At 41.3% G+C, this 17,064-nt stretch overlaps 2 protein-coding genes across 2 annotated transcripts; both read right to left on the bottom strand.

Moving 5' to 3' along the window:
* Positions 1 to 2,065: 2,065 nt before the first annotated feature.
* LOC102780611 (protein disulfide-isomerase) lies at positions 2,066 to 7,221 on the bottom strand. Its single transcript, XM_087842502.1, has 11 exons — positions 7,053 to 7,221; positions 6,724 to 6,924; positions 5,906 to 6,030; positions 5,678 to 5,815; positions 5,235 to 5,342; positions 4,414 to 4,539; positions 3,475 to 3,672; positions 3,260 to 3,380; positions 2,498 to 2,679; positions 2,262 to 2,351; positions 2,066 to 2,149 (listed from the first exon to the last, which is right to left on the bottom strand). The coding sequence occupies exons 1-11, from the start codon at positions 7,219 to 7,221 to the stop codon at positions 2,066 to 2,068; spliced, it is 1,542 nt and encodes a 513-aa protein (XP_087698628.1).
* A 2,353-nt stretch (positions 7,222 to 9,574) lies between these two features.
* LOC118454593 (lipopolysaccharide-induced tumor necrosis factor-alpha factor homolog) lies at positions 9,575 to 16,466 on the bottom strand. Its single transcript, XM_035910053.2, has 6 exons — positions 16,408 to 16,466; positions 12,694 to 12,850; positions 12,225 to 12,326; positions 11,641 to 11,712; positions 10,136 to 10,343; positions 9,575 to 10,033 (listed from the first exon to the last, which is right to left on the bottom strand). Exons 2-6 carry the CDS (start codon positions 12,827 to 12,829, stop codon positions 9,928 to 9,930), a joined length of 624 nt encoding a protein of 207 aa, XP_035765946.2. The 5' UTR covers positions 12,830 to 12,850; positions 16,408 to 16,466; the 3' UTR covers positions 9,575 to 9,927.
* Between the last annotated feature and the right edge of the window lie 598 nt (positions 16,467 to 17,064).

The following is a 17,064-nucleotide window of genomic DNA, read 5'->3' on the forward strand; positions in this document are numbered from 1 at the left end:
CCGACCCCCTTCCTTCCGCTTAGCGTACAGCCTCAGGGTGCTGGACTTGGGGTGAAACCCTCCATGCATGGTAAGGAGCTTTCTTGTCTTTATGTCAGTGGCTTCTATCTCCTCCTTTGGCCAGCCTATTACCCCAGCAGGGTACCTGATCACGGGCAGGGCGTACGTGTTGATGGCCCGGATCTTGTTCTTACCGTTCAACTGACTCCTCAGGACTTGCCTGACCCTCTGCAGGTACTTGGTGGTTGCAGCTTTCCTAGCGGCCTCTTCATGGTTCCCATTCGCCTGCGGGATCCCCAGGTACTTGTAACTGTCCTCTATGTCTGCAATGTTGCCTTCTGGTAGTTCAATCCCCTCAGTTCTGACTACCTTCCCTCTCTTTGTTACCATCCGACTACACTTCTCCAGCCCGAACGACATTCCAATGTCATTGCTGTATATCCTGGTAGTGTGGATCAGTGAATCGATGTCTCGTTCACTCTTGGCATACAGCTTGATGTCATCCATGTACAGGAGGTGGCTGACAACTGCTCCGTTCCGTAGTCGGTATCCGTAGCCAGTCTTGTTAATGATCTCACTGAGGGGGTTCAGGCCTATGCAGAACAGCAGTGGGGACAGAGCATCTCCCTGGTAGATCCCGCACTTGATGGTGACTTGTGCTATGGGCTTGGAGTTGGCCTCTAGTGTTGTACGCCACATCCCCATTGAGTTCCTGATGAAGGCTCTTAGGGTCCCATTGATCTTGTACAATTCTAGGCATTCCAGTATCCAGCTGTGGGGCATTGAGTCATAGGCCTTTTTGTAATCAATCCAGGCAGTGCACAGGTTGGTTAGTCTGGTCTTGCAGTCTCGGCTGACTGTTCTGTCTACCAGTAGCTGGTGTTTTGCGCCTCTGGTATTCTTGCCAATTCCTTTCTGTGTCCCGCTCATGTATTGACCCATGTGCCTGTTCATCTTAGCCGATATGATGCCTGACAGGAGCTTCCATGTAGTACTGAGGCAGGTTATTGGTCGGTAGTTGGAGGGGACTGGTCCCTTCTGGGGGTCCTTGGGGATCAGGACCGTCCGACCTTCGGTTAGCCATTCCGGGTGTCCCTCGTTAACTAGCAGCTGGTTCATTTGTGCTGCCAGACGCTCGTGGAGTGCAGTCAGCTTCTTCAGCCAGTAGGCGTGAACCATGTCGGGCCCTGGTGCTGTCCAACTCTTCATACTGGAGACCCTTTCTTGGATATCTGCCACTGTGATGGTTACTGGACCCTGTTCAGGGAGGTCGCTATGGTCTGCCCTCAGATCCACTAGCCACTGAGCATTGCCGTTATGGGTTGCGTCCTTCTCCCATATGCTCTTCCAGTATTGCTCCGTCTGCAGCCTTGGTGGTGCTGTTCTCTTATTATTGTTCCCTTGCCACTGAGAGTACACCTTTGCTGGTTCTGTGGAGAACAGCTGGTTTATTCTCCTGCCTTCTATCTCTCTGGTGTACCTCCTCAAGCGGCTGGCCAAGGCTGTGAGTCTTTGCTTGGCAGTTTCCAAGGCCTCAGATATGGACAGCTTGCTGTATTTCTTATGCACCTTCTTTGTCGCACCTTTCTGCAACTCCGTTAGTTGGCTAACCTCCCTCCGTGCTACTTTGATCTTGCCCTCTAGCCTCCTTCTCCATGGAGGGTATTGCCCCTTGTGGCTGTTCAACTTGTAGCCAAGCATCTCACTGATATATATATATATATATATATATATATATATATATATATATATATATATATATATATATATATATATATATATATATATATATATATATATATATATATATATATATATATACACACACACACATATGTATAATTTATAGATAGATAGAGTATGTAGTGCCTCCATATAACTGTGTAATCATCTGATATTTTCCATTTAAAGTTTCATTAAATATCAAAAATGATGTTTTGAGACTTTAATGCAGAATCAAAAAAAGAAAAAGTATTTTTTTTTAATTTAGAAACACAAACAACAGACCATCATTTTACACACACGCACACACGCACACACACAGAGTCATGTCTTTGTTGTTGTATTAAAGCTCATCTTTGGTGTTGTTGGCTTTTTTTGCCTCCTCAGCTTTCATGGCCTCGGTGTACTTCCTCCTGTCTTCATCCTCCTGGATACACAAAGGAGAAAAGTATATTTTTAACTGAAAGAAAAAGGCAGCTCTCAACACACAGACAGCTATAAAAACACACAAAGGCACAAGTGTAAGGGAGATCATTCACCTTAGCTCTGTATTTTTTGGCTTTCTCCATCTCCTTCTCTACAAACTTAATCAGGGGTTTCAGCTTCTTTTTTCCAGTGTAAACCACCACCTACGACACAGACCACACAGAGATCTCACTGTAATGAGCCTGGTTTCCTCTAAAGAGCAAATAATTCCTTTTTTAAAATCTGTTTTTCCGTGATGATATCATGGGCTTTAATAAAAACGATTAATCGCCTCATAATTGCCTCATACCCTTTCAGCATACAGAGCAGGAAACAAGCAGAGTGATGGGTACGTGCCCTGCACTGACAAGTTGATATCATTGGCTGAAGCATCGATACGAGCGATGACCACGTCCTCGCGCTCCTCAAAGGCCTCAGCTAGTTCCTCCCACAGCGGAAACACAGCGCGGGACTCTTTACTGTAGGGCAGATCTTAAATATAAACACATACGATTACTTTAGGAAGCTCTCTATGTTTGCACTTTTAATCACAACATACATTTGAACTTTCCTTGTATCAAATGCCCTAAATATGGGCATCATTTTTTTTAATCTGTCAAATTTCATCACATTGTTTGGGATGCATCTCTGCACTCTGTCTATGGATCTTAAATAGAATTTGAGTGATGGTTTTAGCTGAACTACATAAAGGATTGGCACAGACTTGGTTGCTTGTGTTGGTTTGCTCATTTTCTGAAAGGTTAACTGATCATTGCATTGAAGGGGACTTCTTCAAGTGTTTGTATTGCCTGGCCGATCTGTTCAAACACTTTTCTGACTCATCATGTTAGAGAATCTTTTTCCTTATACTCTCAGGGCCCTTTAAATACACTCTGAACAACTCAAATCATGTGGGTTTTCAATCTAAAGGCTTGAAGGTGCTGTTTAGCTAATGGGATTCAGAGGGTGGTCGCCAATTTTAGTCACCAATGACTCCCAGTATAACTTAGGGCCCTCTTTAAAAAGAAAAACAAATTAAAGCATGATATTAAAATGAACAGTGTTTACATACAAAACAGGACAAAAACAGTCTTGTCTGGGTTAAAGGCAACTTTCTCCAGATTCATCCCCACCAGCTCCTTCACTGGTTTTTGGTCCCATCCTTCAGACATCGGCTCGCTCTGCATCTTAGGCTGTTAGAAATACACAAGTCCATTAAACACATGAAGACGAGCTGCCTCCCAGGTTCTGTCTCTGTGCCACACAGCAGAGGTGAGTGAGACTTACCTTAGCTTTGCCCTCGAGGTAGTCCTGGCAGAACCTTTCTATGATTTCTACGCTCAGGGCGTCAGAGGGCAGATGGTAGGTCACGTGATTTGACAGGTTAACCAGTCGGATTAGGGGAGCCTCATAGTCCCGCACCCGGAAGTACTCCATCATTCTGCCATTGCGAAGCTCAGCCACGTTCACCAACACAAATAAAATCTGACACACAAACATATACAGCCCTCAGTCGCTCCTGTACATCACAACAAGGCCAACGTGCTCTGCAGGGATACTTAAGAGTCTGCAAAGAGCAGTTTGAGTTGGAGAGCCCAGGAAGAAACATTCTGGCAAGCGCTAACAGTACGACTGTGTAAGTGCAAAATGTAAATGGCCTGCATTTGTTCAGCGCTTTACTTATTCCGTAAGGACCCCAAAGCACTTTACACTACATTCAGTCATTCACCCACGCATGGTGGCAAGCTACATTGTAGCCACAGCTGCCCTGGGGCGCACTGACAGAGGCGAGGCTGCCAGACACTGGTGCCACTGGGCCCTCTGACCACCACCAGTAGGCAAACATGGGGCTAGTATCTTACATACAGCTGGGGATCGAACCACCGACCTTCTGATTAGTGGCTGACCTGCTCTGCCACCTGAGCTACAGCCACCCCGTAAGAATGCACTAAACAGTATGGTCAAAAACAAAGGAAAAATTGAACTAAATCTATGTGCTGTATTCATTCTTATCTCACTCTGGGAATAGAGTAAGGATCAGATAGGGTTATTTGTTTATGATTTGCGGTTCTGCAGCCAAACTGCTCACAAGACCTTAGTAAAGAACTGGTTCGGGTAAAAAGTAGGTTTAAGGTGAGAATTAATGTTATTTATGCGATAGAGTCAAGGTCAGGGGCTGAAAATACATTATTATTGACCTCAAAAGCACAGACATATGTTAGGTACCTTCATCCTGAATGTCTCTGCAGCGGTGCTGAAGGCAGAAAAAATCTCATCAAAGTCTTCTGAACTTTTGTTGACAAAGAGAAGAGCGTGGTTTAACACAGGCGACGATAAGATCTGAGAGGCTGTCTGCAAAAGGAGACAAAGCAGTTCAAACACTTAAGCAGTGAAGCTGGATTTCAGCTAGCGCTAATGTTAAGACAATTCAGCACATTTTTAAGTTCAATGGACAGAGCCCTCTACTGGCTGAGATGATCATAACAGGTGCAAATGAGGACATTAAGTTGTAATTGAGCCGCTAACTGCAAAGGCAGGAGGTCAGGGTGGATAAAGAGGACAACAAACTCCAGCTCTGTGTGCCAAAGCTCCAGTGCATCCATCAGAGTGTGAATGCATGTGATAAAAAGCACTTAAACTTCAGTTAAAGTGCTGTGCAAACTAGCTTGATTGCTCTTACAGAGTATAAAAACACCTTTTAATATGGCGAGATGTATGCCAAAGAGGTGGATAAATATTAAAATTGATTTTCAACATAATGCGATCCAGTACCACCACCACCCACTACGACCTCAGTGATAAAGATAAAGTAGAATAATCACCTTTCGGGCAATGTCAACAATAACCTCATAAAAATTTATGGCAGAAGAGCTGCATTACACTGCAAGGTGCAAGGTGCTCGGTGGGTGTAGCCTACATGAAAACAGCAATTAGATTTCAGTCAGCAGAGATTTTCCCTGAAAACCATCCCAGTGGATTCAGACCAAACCGTTCCTACCCTAGCCGTTGTATATGTGTAAAAATACACCATGGACACAACACTGTACCTGCCCGGTGTACTCAGTGACTGGGTCCATCTGGTAGATGGTGATAAAGACGATCAGGTCCCCTTTAGATGTCTCGGGCGTCATTTTGTAAGCCTTGATGAGCTTAGACTGCAGTGGGCACACACAGACACACAAACATACATGGTATCACAGGTAAGACTATAACCAACAAGTCTGCTTTATATATTTACGCTTCTTTTGTAAAACTCTGGATGCAACATCAAGATTTCTTTCAGTTATGCGTGTCTTTTTGAAGGCTCACAGTGAGGTTTATGTTTAAAATCTCACTCATGTTTTATGGCATTCACCCACAGCTAATTTTTCTTAACTAAACAGAACTAAAAACTAACTAAAGAACTAAAACCTCTCTTCACATAGAGCAATGTCACAACTAGTATTGTTTTTGTGAACCGGTGTGTTTGTATGTGTTGTGCGTGAAGAACCTTTTTGAGCATCAGAACAACATCATGTGTGAGGCCGTATTTGGCGATGACGCCATCCTCCTGCGTCACCACAAACCTGACGTCAGGAAGCTCGACCGCTGTGGCGTAGAACACCCGGACGTACTCGTGGTTCAGCTCCTGCTCACACGCAAACGCACAGAAACTGTCGGAGTGCGGTAGATGCACAACATAATAGAGAAGGGAAATCGAGCGAGGCTTTTGTTTTACCTTAAAGAATCCAACCACTGTCACCTCTTCTGAGGCCTCTGATTGGCTGAGATCAGTGACGAGGTCAGCAGCTGACCCTGCCCTCCGTTTCAGCCAGGTCAAGATGGAAGCTGAGCTCTGAGGAACTTCAGGACAATCCAAGATCACAAATCACTTTACCGTTAATATATTACCCAAAACAATTAAGATTCAACAGCTGAGGGGATCCTAATCACTCCTGGTGCTCTGCAGGAAATATGAAACAACAGCCAGTAAACTTTAACCACTGGTGTTTCACAACAAATGGCAGGCTAGTTAACTCAAAGAGACACATAACTGAAAAGTTCAAGGCAAAATTTAATGACAGGGTGTCAGCATGTGCCTCTTTCATCCTGATCTTTTCGCATGTTTCCAGAATAAGAGCAAACTTTCATACAAAAAATGCAATTAAAATTTGTGCTGGATAACTTTAGAGATATATGGTTCATATGAAAACATGACTCCAGCCAGGGCTTTCACTGCTGTTTTTATTACGCAGCATCTAACCATCGGTGGTGCCAGCGAACATCATAATGAAGTCAGAGCACTAGAGGACAAAGCCCTCGAACAGAGGTAGAGGAAGACAGATTCAAACCAAAGCATCTCTTTGTTTCTCTATTGTTTCCTAATAATCAGAACCCTGATTTTTCATTCGCTTTGTCACATGATAAAATAAGTGTGGATCATTTATTTTTCAGCAGTATGCCATAGCTGGAGCTACTCCTCTGGGTCATGTCATATGATATACATTGTTCTTGTTAAAAGAATAAATGAGATGAATGAAACTCTTCTGCACGTACCAGGGCAGGCTACTGGGTTGTGTTTATCTCCGGAAAGGTACAGTCTGATTACCGGGTGGCCTGTTGCATTCAGTTCTTTAGCCAGGTCCTTCTCTTTTGACACATCAACCACTGCCAGCTTGACCTTTGACCCCTTGAGCTCTGCTGCAGCTCCTTGGAAAGCTGTAGACACATGCTGGCTTTCTCCCGACAGAGGTGCAACTGACAGACACGCAGAGGAAATGAGGATTTGATTTCTTACACACCTTGCAGTCGCCTGTTTCTGCGCTTACCATATGAAAGTATGAAGGTCAAAGGTCATGCTGTACGAGACTTGATGTTTAACTTACAGAAGTGCACCAGGAGTTGGTCATGCTTTCTCAGCGCCCTTTTGAAATTCCCCTTCTTCAGCTGTAACACTCCGTCTTTCTCTGGGAACTGTTTGTCTTCCTTCGTGTCGGCGGCGACGCTTACGCCGAGACAGAAGGCCGTCATGCACAGCAGCAAAAGCCTCTTCATGGCGGTTCAGTCTCACACTGACAAACTGGACAAGCTTGGCAAGATGGTACGGAGGGAGTGGTGAAAGGGAGGTCTGATGTGTGTATCAGTGCCGGAGGTGTAACTGTGAATCCTTGCGTTATCTGCCGCCTGGACCCAGCAGCCTATAGTTGATTAACTTTCCTATCTGAGCACTGCTGTATGTCTGCTATTGGCTGCTGTTCATATCAGGCTCTAATATCTAAACGCTAAACCCTAACGTTGTTGCCTGTACAAGGTCACACAGCAGACATAAAAGAGGAAGTTACTCACACATTTGTTGTTTGTGTTCATATGCAAAATGCACCCATTTGCCCTCGAAAATACATAAATGCATGTTTTGTTTTTGGTCCAGTAACGAAACATGACCTCAACTTGGCAGAGATACATTCACTACAGCATTAAAGGCAGGGAAAGAAAGCCCATTTATCACTTTATTTAACAGCCTTTTCATTCTTGATCCCACACTGTCATATCATTTTATCACACTGTTTTTATACTGGACTTAACAGAGGGTGAGATAACAAGAAAAATGTCCGTACAGCAATTGCATGGTTAGCTTAGCTTAGCATTAAAGAATAGAAACAGCACCAGGATCACTTAAGCTGGCAAATTATGTTCTATAAAAACTGTTTAATCATAATGAGGTAAATAAGAACGTTTTATCTGGTGATATAAACAGCAAAATACCAGAAAACTGCTTAAAAATAGATGAGTACCCCCATTACCTGCAGCTAGCTTGAAGTTTGAGTTTGTTTTCATCTGCAAGAGTAGCTAATTTCGGCTGGTTAGTAAATGTTAAGTACCACACAGGTTTTCCTGTTGTTCATATTCTGAGAGATTCATATCAAAGCTCCCTCTGTGCTCGATTGTTTCTTGGTCAGGCTTGCTGGTCTCCAGTGAAGTGACTGATAGCTATCTAGCTGCAAAATCTTTTCAAACGTGCCAAAGCCAGGTAAGATATACAAGTTGTGTTTGTCTACTCCACATTTACGGTCCAGCTAAAATACCTACAAGTGTGCTGAATCAAAATTGAAAAGGGTAACTGCTAATACACACCTCCTTTATTCTTTAATAGACCTCATTTTAAAATCTAACATTGGTGCAGAGTCAAAGGTAATGGGATTAAAAATAAAATCACTACTGAAATCAAACAAACTACTACAGTGACAGAAGTTACACATACAGTCACTATAAGGAAGCAAATAGTACACCTTCTGTCAGCTCGAAGGTTTTGCATATCAGGATTTAACAACAACAAGTACATCCCATGATTCAGTAGCTTGTAGAACCACCTTTAGCAGCTGCAAATTATTAAAAGTAATCACTTTCTGTAGCACTTTCCTTCTCTCCATTGTGGAGGAATTTTATTCCACTCCACTCTACAAGCTTACAAGTCATACTTGATCAGTCTTTTTCTAACACTCCCATGAAGTGTAACATTTAACCAAGGCCTGTAGAGTATGAGATGCAGCTCTTGCAGTTTCTCTGATTATTGGATCTTCTGTATGTTGGGGTGAATTTGCTGGGGTGTTCATTCCTGGGATGACTGGCAGCTGTCTTGAATGTTTACCTACAGTGTCTACCTCACTGTAAAGTGAAGGACTTTAAATTGTTGGTAAATGACCTTGCGACCCTTTCCAGATTGATGGAAAATAAAAACTGTTTCTCTAAGATCACTGTGTGTCATCTTTGTTGTCTGCTAACACACACCTGAATGCTTCAGAGTAGCAAACACCAAAAACCTCTATAGGTCTGCTTGTCAGAGAGTAAACATTGCTGGTGTAAACAAACCTTTTATATGTTGCTAAGTAAATAGAAGTCCTGTAAATCAGTTCAGGAACAGGTTTCAATCAGGAGTGGCTGGCATTTGGCCACACGACAGAATGAGTCAGTCCCACTGACTGATTACAGCTGCTTAGAAAGCAGTGCAGCAGAGTTAGGTCACCATTCTCACATGGAATAATAACAAATGTAATAAATATAATAATTTAAACCACATAACCTTTTTTCTAACTATCACTAAGAGTAAAATAGTGCAGTTAGGCAGTTAAAGGTACTTTAAAAACTTCAGTTGTACCTGCAGTAAAGCTGAAAAACATCAAAGTTTTGTTTTTTTTGTTTTCAGATATAGAAATCACAGTCAGTTTGATTAAAAAGCAATGAAAGCTTAATTATAAATGATAAAATAATTTAGTGCAGAGCTGTAAAACTCTTTTCATGTTAGAATTTGGACAAATGTGGTTAAACATGGCTGCATCCCATTGTCTCCTCCCATTGTCTGCAATGAAGGAGGACTGTCCTGCACTTGCACGTCAAACTGTCTTTAGGCGAGTGTAAAGTGTTATTGCTGTGTGTCATTTAATCATAATGAACTCACACTGTAATACATTTGTACAAAATTAGAAAGTGCAAAAAGTGTTTTTGTGTAATTTCTTTTTCATATTTACGTCCTAGAAATGCTTTTCTGCTTGTGAGCCTTAAAGTGTGGTAGTGTGTGTGGTGACCTGGAGGTCCTCGGTAACAGTCTGGGAGAGTTTGTACAAAAGTCTCCACATGACTCCGGGCCTCTCCTCAGCCATCATCTGTGTAAAGTATTCGTTTGCCATAGATGTCACACTAGCATCACAAGTTCATTAGTTCATTTGTCCACACTTCGATGTGTAAGGTTAATTAATCCTCACAGGGTCATCTTTTGTGCACGTGCAGAGGGTTTCCACACTGTGGGCAGGAGTGATGTGTGTCTTGCATTCCCCGTACCATTAATGGAATGAGACAGAAACCGCAGATGAGCCTGAAACACAAGCACAGAAAACACCAGTGAAGCTCTGCTCAAGCTCGTTTAGCGCCGGTGCACATGCAATACTCCTCCTGTGTGCGTGTTTGGGGCTCTTACCCTGCCATTGCAAGAATGACACACCAGCACCAAGCAGCTGTCCCAGGTACATGTGTGACTTTACTGGTTACAAGATGACTGCAGTGTGGGCAGCGTACCAAACCAGGGGCGCCTCTCAGATATTCCACCGCTATGGGAACAGGCTGTGGCTGGCTCACTACTGCTATCGGCTGAGTTTGTCTGCTGTTGACCCGCGGTGCAGCACCAGCTGCCATTCAGGAGACAGATGAAGTTATTAGAAGGAGAGAAGAACAAGTAAGGCGGAAGCTTATACACCCACTGGACACTTTGTTAGGTACACCTTGCTAGTACTAGGTTGGACGTCCCTTTCAAAACTGCCTTTACAGCTTCATGGCAAGATTCCAACAAGGTGCCAGAAACATTCCTCGGAGTTTTTCCTCCACATTGACATGATGACATCACACAGCTGCTGCACATCCATGATGCAAATCTTCTGTTCCACCACATCATGAAGATGTTGAATTGAAATCTGATGACTATGGAGGCCATGTGGTCAGGAAAACCAGTCTGAGATGATTTGAGCTTTTTATATGTGGTGTTTATGCTGCGTGCATATCGTTAAGGTCTGCTCCTCTGTTACTCCTGATAATCCCTGCAGTCAAAGCTTATTTCAAAAGCAGCTTGTGTCCTTGCTGTTGCTGCATAACTCTTAAATGACCTCCCAGATGACCTCATGCAAGCATCAGTGAAGACTGTTTTTAAATGTGAGCTGCCTTTTCTGTTAAACTTGTGAAACAGTTGAATTGTTGAGCTGCGATTGGAGGATTGGCTGCTGTTAGCTGCTGTTTTTTCATGGGAACCTGTTTATTCTGTTTTATTTTGTGTAACACATTTTGGTTTTAAATATCCTATAGAAATAAAATGTATTTACTTACTTAGACCAAATGATTGACTCTCTTGTTCAATTTTGTTGAGCCAGTTTAAACTGTAGCCTCAGTTTCCTGTTCGTAGCTGACAGGAGAGACACTCAGTGCGGTCTTCTGCCTCGAGGATCGACATGTTGTGTGTTCAGAAATGCTCTTCTGCATATCTTGTTTCCTGATGCCTTTCTATGAGCTAGAAACAGTTTGGCTATTCTCCTCTGACCTCTGGCATCAACAAGGTATTTTGATCCAGAGAACTGCTGTTCACTGGATATTTTTGGCCCATTTCATGTAAACCCTAGAGATGGTTGTGTGGAAAAATCCCAGGAGATCAGCTTTTTCTGAAATACTCAGACCAGCCTGTCTGACGAGAACAACCGTGTCACATTCAAAGCCACGAATGCCACCTTCCTTCCCCATTCTGATGCTCCTTTTCAATTTCAGCATGTTATCTTGACCATATCTGCATACCTAAATGCATTTAGTTACCTCCCTGTGATTTTCTGATGAGATACTTGCATTGACAGTCAGATGAAAAGGTGTACTTAACAAAGTGGCCAGTAAGTGTAAATAGCAGTAAAGAGATCATGCTTATAGTAAAGATGTAGTCTTGATACTTGCCTTGTCGGGAACGCGAGGACGCAGCAGCTGGAGCAGAAGCTGCAGCGCGAGCACGAGAAGCATGCGGATTAACTGTAACACAGAAAAACCTTTTTAAGTACTCACACTTTGACCCTTTAAAGCCTGAACCATGAAATAATTGCCAGAAAGTTCAAGATTTTTGAAAATATTGTGAACCTTCTGAGAAAAAACATATTCATTAGCATACATGAGTTTACTTTGAAATTATATTTGTTACATTTGTTTCTCTCTCTAGTGCTGTTTAGACAGGCTTTTCACGGGGATCACGGTGATGATGTAGTAGTCTCAAAAACTCACAAAAAGTCATGAATTAAATATGATACGATAGGCAGTCTGGGGTTAAAATACAAACACTTGGTAAGTAGACTACAGACAGCATATGGACTGAGGCTCTTACATTGCAGCGTGCAGCACACAGAGACTGAACTGAACTTGCTGAGCATGCCTACATGCTTAAACGCCTTGGTTTGCTGCCATGTGATTGGCTGATTTGATATTTCCGTTAATGAGCAGTTGAACAGGTCTACATAACAAAGTCAATATTAAAAGTGCAATCTTTATACTTTGAGTAATGGGATGGACTATGACTCCAGTGCTTCGGTGGGGAGGCGAGGACACGGCAGTTGGCACAGACAGGACAGGAAAAGGATCTGGCTGAACTGTAACTGTGATTTTAAAAAAATAAAAAGAAATGTTTACATGTTATTTTGCAGTCACACTAGGGTTTCCTTCCACACTCAAACCCTTAACAACTTAAAGGGTACTTTTAGGTAATACTTTAAATATATATATTTTTTAATTTACTTCAGAATGCACTGAAGTGGTTGTCTGGCAGAGTAAAAGCATAAATACACTTAATGACGACATTTCTACAAATCAGCCTGGTATTTCATGTAAACAGTATGCCAAAAAATAAATAGAAAAGGACACATGTTCATATGTAATCTGCCTAGTGTGTACATCCTGTCAGCAATATCTCACAAGCTGACTCAAGAAATGGGGTTAAAGGAAGCAGAAAGATTTTTATCTCACCTGCTTCTCTGTAGGCAGGTGGAGGTGTCGGTGGGGATGAGAGAGAGGCGTCATAGGCAGGCGGGGGAGCGTTAAAAGCTGCAATGGGCAGAGCAGGAGGTTGGCGACTGGCCTCCTCATATGAAGGGGGGTCCATCCAAACAGGTCAAACAGGATTCTGTCATAAAGATGAAAACAGAAATGTAGATAAGAGCAAGTTTGAAATGTGTGTTTTCATCACAGATAGTTAATTACATAAAAATTATGTAAGTCTACACCCAGATATCTTTGTATGTTTGATTTGATACAGTCTTGCTTTCCAGATAAAACCCCAAAAGGGCATTAATGTAAGACTCTTCTTCACAATTATCGAGTCACGTAGCTCCTGCTGTTGATAACATCTGTGCTTTTCCTTCAGTGACAAATGAAATATATTTTTATTTGTCATCACTTTAAAACAGGTTATTTTTGATCTTCATTCATAAGTCGTCACAATCTTCTAGTATTTGATGGGGAAAAGCTGACAATGATCTTGTGTTTGGTGAACCCACATTAGCGATTTTTAACACACGACTAATGTCACATGTTAGGTTCTTAACATGTGACACGAGTCATTTGAGTCTCTTATCAGAATTGTGATAAAAGTATTCGTGGAATCAGTCGTGCCCTTTTTCTTTTGCTGTTCTTCTTTTGGGGGTAATTTGTTGGACTGGATTATTAGGAAAGTTACTTTTATCAAAAGTTGTACTTACATTAAAAATGTATTTACATTACATTCCAATGCATCACTTTATAATTTTACTTTTTAGGATTAGTGGAACCAGCTTAAAGTTGTTTACCTGGTCATACAGGATCCAAAGGACATTATGTGTGTGAAAACACTATTGAATTAAGCAAAATTACTTTATTTCCAAGTAATTTTCGCTGGATTACTCATCATTTAGCTCACTAACAAAAACTGAAGTTCACACATACTGGTGCCCACTCCTTTCCCTCATAGTTCCACTCTATTCTCACTGTGCTATCCAGTCAGAGTCAGACTTATTTTTGTTAGGCGTCTCTCTCTGCAGTAGCAAAATATAGAAAGCTGAAAAATAGACCATGTGAAAGTGTACATTATATACAAAAAGGACAATTTTTTATTGACAAGACAACATGTATTATATACAGTCTCAGTAAAAGTGCCAGTAACCTAATTAATTAACACATGGTTACGAAAGACTGTTGTTTAAAAAAATAACATTAAATCACGTGTAAGCCTAAACATCTCAAAAGTTGAAGCAGTACTTGTACTTTTTGTACTTTGTTACTGAAGAAATGTTTTTTTGGTACAGCTGACATACGGCAGTGATAATAATGAATGACCGTATCAAACAATGATCCACAGTCACAGACTCTCTGTCTCTGTTTAGGACTGAATCAGAGAAACTGGGAAAAAAAATGGGAATGAATAAAACCAACATATAAGGTTTTAAGAATGAAAAAATAACATTTTAAACTTCATTTCTTTTATATATCCTGGGCTTTTCCACCTTGTATTGCAAATTAAATGTGCTGTGTGTACACTAGCGTCTTTCAGTTTATCCTGGTGTTAATGTGGGCGCACTGGAAAGAGTCAATTGTAAGGTAGTTTATGTGGCGGTTTGGCTCTTTGTATGCCAGGCTCTGTGATGCTGAGTCTCATATTACTGCTTTTAAGTCTGAAGCTCTGATTCTGTCGTAATAGCTACTTGCATTATCTCTCCTCCTGACTGCTGAACAATTAAAGGCGCTACATATCCAGTCTTTCATTGTTTAGCACTGCTGGTTTAAAGTGACAGCGTCAGAACAGTACACACAATGTAACATGTGATGGCGTAAATCAGTCTTTTACTCATACTTCACATACTTCAGTGTTTTTAATAATGTGTTTTTAATAACACATTAATTTTAGTTGTGTTTTAATGTAACTATAGAAGCCATATATATAATATCAGCAGCTTCATCCCTTTTATGGATTATAAAAATAGAAACAAATGTCAAATCTAGACTGTTAGTCTATATAGTTGCACTGTTTTTAAACTGGTGTGAAATATTCACCCTTTTAAACGTGTATTACTCATCGTCCACCTTTTTATCAAGATGACACAGAATTATTACTAGAGATGGCACGATACCACTTTTTTATGTCCGATACCGATATCATAAATTTGGATATCTGCCGATACCGATATGAATCCGATATAGTGTGCTTTTTAATAAATAAAACGTTTTAATATCTTGCTGCATTTTGTATAAGTTCATACTCAAGTATAAATAAACAACAACACTAAAGCTATTCTGTTATACCTGTATGTAAAAAATACACTGCACCCAAAATATTTCATAGTTCAGCAACACTGATCAATCTAATAAACCACCCCCCAACCTCCTCCTCATGATGCTTAATCGACATAATCAACTTTAATTTGATGCAGTGTGAAAAAAAAATGCACAGCATCAAATTATTTTTCTACAATATTTAAATAGATTCAACATCTTTCTTCAACAGAATTGCAGACTGCACAGATGGAAAAAGTACTATAGCTTACTAGGGTATATTAGACTTAATAGTTACTATATACAGTAATGTACTTCTATACATTTTACATCAGATTAAAACTTTGGGTGTAAGATTCAGATAATTATTTATTAAAAGCTAGCTAGACATTTTAAATTTTGTCTTTGTGCCCCCTTTTCCCTGTTCATGCCCTATGGCCCGCTGGCTAAACTTTGCTAGATCCGCCCCTGCACAGTTACCAGCCACGTAGAAAAGGATCCTGGTGTAGAAAGTAATATTAAATAAATTCTAACAACATATTTTCAAGCATAAACGTGCTGCTGTTGTTCAGCCGCTGGTTTCCTCTTTCTGGTGAGAAGTGGGCCAAAAACAAAGAAGAGAGACGGACTCGTGACAGAAAAGCCGATCAGCTGATCATTGATCAGCTGATCATTGATCAGCTGATCATTGATCAGCTGATCATTGATCAGCTGATCATTGATCAGCTGATCATTGATCAGCTGATCATTGATCAGTTTCACATTGAAGTAGCAGCAGGAGAGGGAGGGAGAGAGAGTCGCTCCATATATCGGTTGTTAAGCTTAAGGTGGGAATTCGCTTTACAAACATTCAGAGATGAACTTACACACTTGCTTTACTTCTCTCTGGGATCACTTCCTCGGAGATGAAATGCTGGTTTGGTAGCGAGGCTACAAATACACACAGTCCGACCACACTGCTCCAACGTGCTAAGGTTATGAGCCGAGTTATGCCATGTTGCAAGTTTTGTGAGGTGCTTTTTTGAAATTTAATGGATCGGATTAAATTTTTTATTTCTCTCCGATATCCGATCCAGTAATTTAAGTCAGTATCAGACCAATACCGATTAGTAATATCGGATCGGTCCATCTCTAATTATTACAGCATGTAAACACAACTCTGACTGGCAAAGATGCATTTTTCAACCCCTATATCAGCGAAAACCGAGTGTATCAGCCATGAAATGCACCCGCTGAATGCAGTCAAGTCACTCGAGCTCACATGAGACTTCGCTCTTATGTAAACAAGACACATCCAAGTCCCGATACCTGATCCAGACAGGCACAGACCTGCCCCTGCCACATAGACATTTCCAATAACACCTGCCAACAACCTTATAGCTCATTACCCGCTAATTAAATAGTGTAATGTGAGATATATCGGAGCAGTGATCTTACCTTGGGCAAATGAGGAAGAACGACTGGCAGGAGGAAACACGTACCATTGCTGATCATGGTCATCACAGCCTGTTAAACCTGTTCTCCCCTGGAATTGGAAACATTTTACGTCTCACAGTGAAAACCAACCTGTTTGTCTTATTAGTCACCTGTGCCTATTCAGAGGTTTTCCCTGCTGGAAGAAAAGATTGTTCAACTTAATGGCACCCTCATAACACAGGGCATTTAAATTATCAATGCAATTCTTTTAAATCAGTCTATACCTGCTTACTAGGTGGAATCACTATATTTAGACTACTAGATCTACAGCAATAAAAAAAAAAATTATAGTATGATTTATTGTTAGATACCCAACACAAAGACTAATCATTCTTTATGAGGCAATTATGGAAAGTTTTTTAATAATTGGCAATCATTTCTAATATTTTTTTATAAATGTCACCACTCCTCCTCTCCTTTTTTTTACCTTATTTTTTCCTTCTCTCTACGTACACCCCCGCATTTAATCATTAGCTATTATTAATCTCCAACTCTCTTACACAGTGTGCCTTTTGTCCTGTCTTCCTCTCCCCACTCCCTCGCTCGCAGCAGACGGCTGCCCCTCCCTGAGTCTGGTTCTGCTGCAAGTTTCTTCCTGTTAAAAGGAAGTTTTTATAT

Source organism: Neolamprologus brichardi, chromosome 6 (assembly GCF_056152115.1).
Source record: "Neolamprologus brichardi isolate AB-2024 chromosome 6, ASM5615211v1, whole genome shotgun sequence".
In the NCBI taxonomy this organism is placed as follows: domain Eukaryota; kingdom Metazoa; phylum Chordata; class Actinopteri; order Cichliformes; family Cichlidae; genus Neolamprologus; species Neolamprologus brichardi.

Bases quoted from the DNA above. Each gene is read 5' to 3' on its own strand.
- LOC118454593 (XM_035910053.2), bottom strand. From the start codon at position 12,829: ATGGACCCCCCTTCATATGAGGAGGCCAGTCGCCAACCTCCTGCTCTG. The intron at 12,327-12,693 runs GTGAGATAAAAA...TTAAAATCACAG, and splicing joins ACCTGCCTACAGAGAAGCAG to TTACAGTTCAGCCAGATCCT. The intron at 10,344-11,640 runs GCAAGTATCAAG...CCTGAATGGCAG, and splicing joins GTCCTCGCGTTCCCGACAAG to CTGGTGCTGCACCGCGGGTC.
- LOC102780611 (XM_087842502.1), bottom strand. From the start codon at position 7,221: ATGAAGAGGCTTTTGCTGCTGTGCATGACGGCCTTCTGTCTCGGCGTA. The intron at 2,680-3,259 runs GTATGTAAACAC...TTTATATTTAAG, and splicing joins GACTGTTTTTGTCCTGTTTT to ATCTGCCCTACAGTAAAGAG. The intron at 2,150-2,261 runs GTGAATGATCTC...TTGTGTATCCAG, and splicing joins CCAAAAAATACAGAGCTAAG to GAGGATGAAGACAGGAGGAA.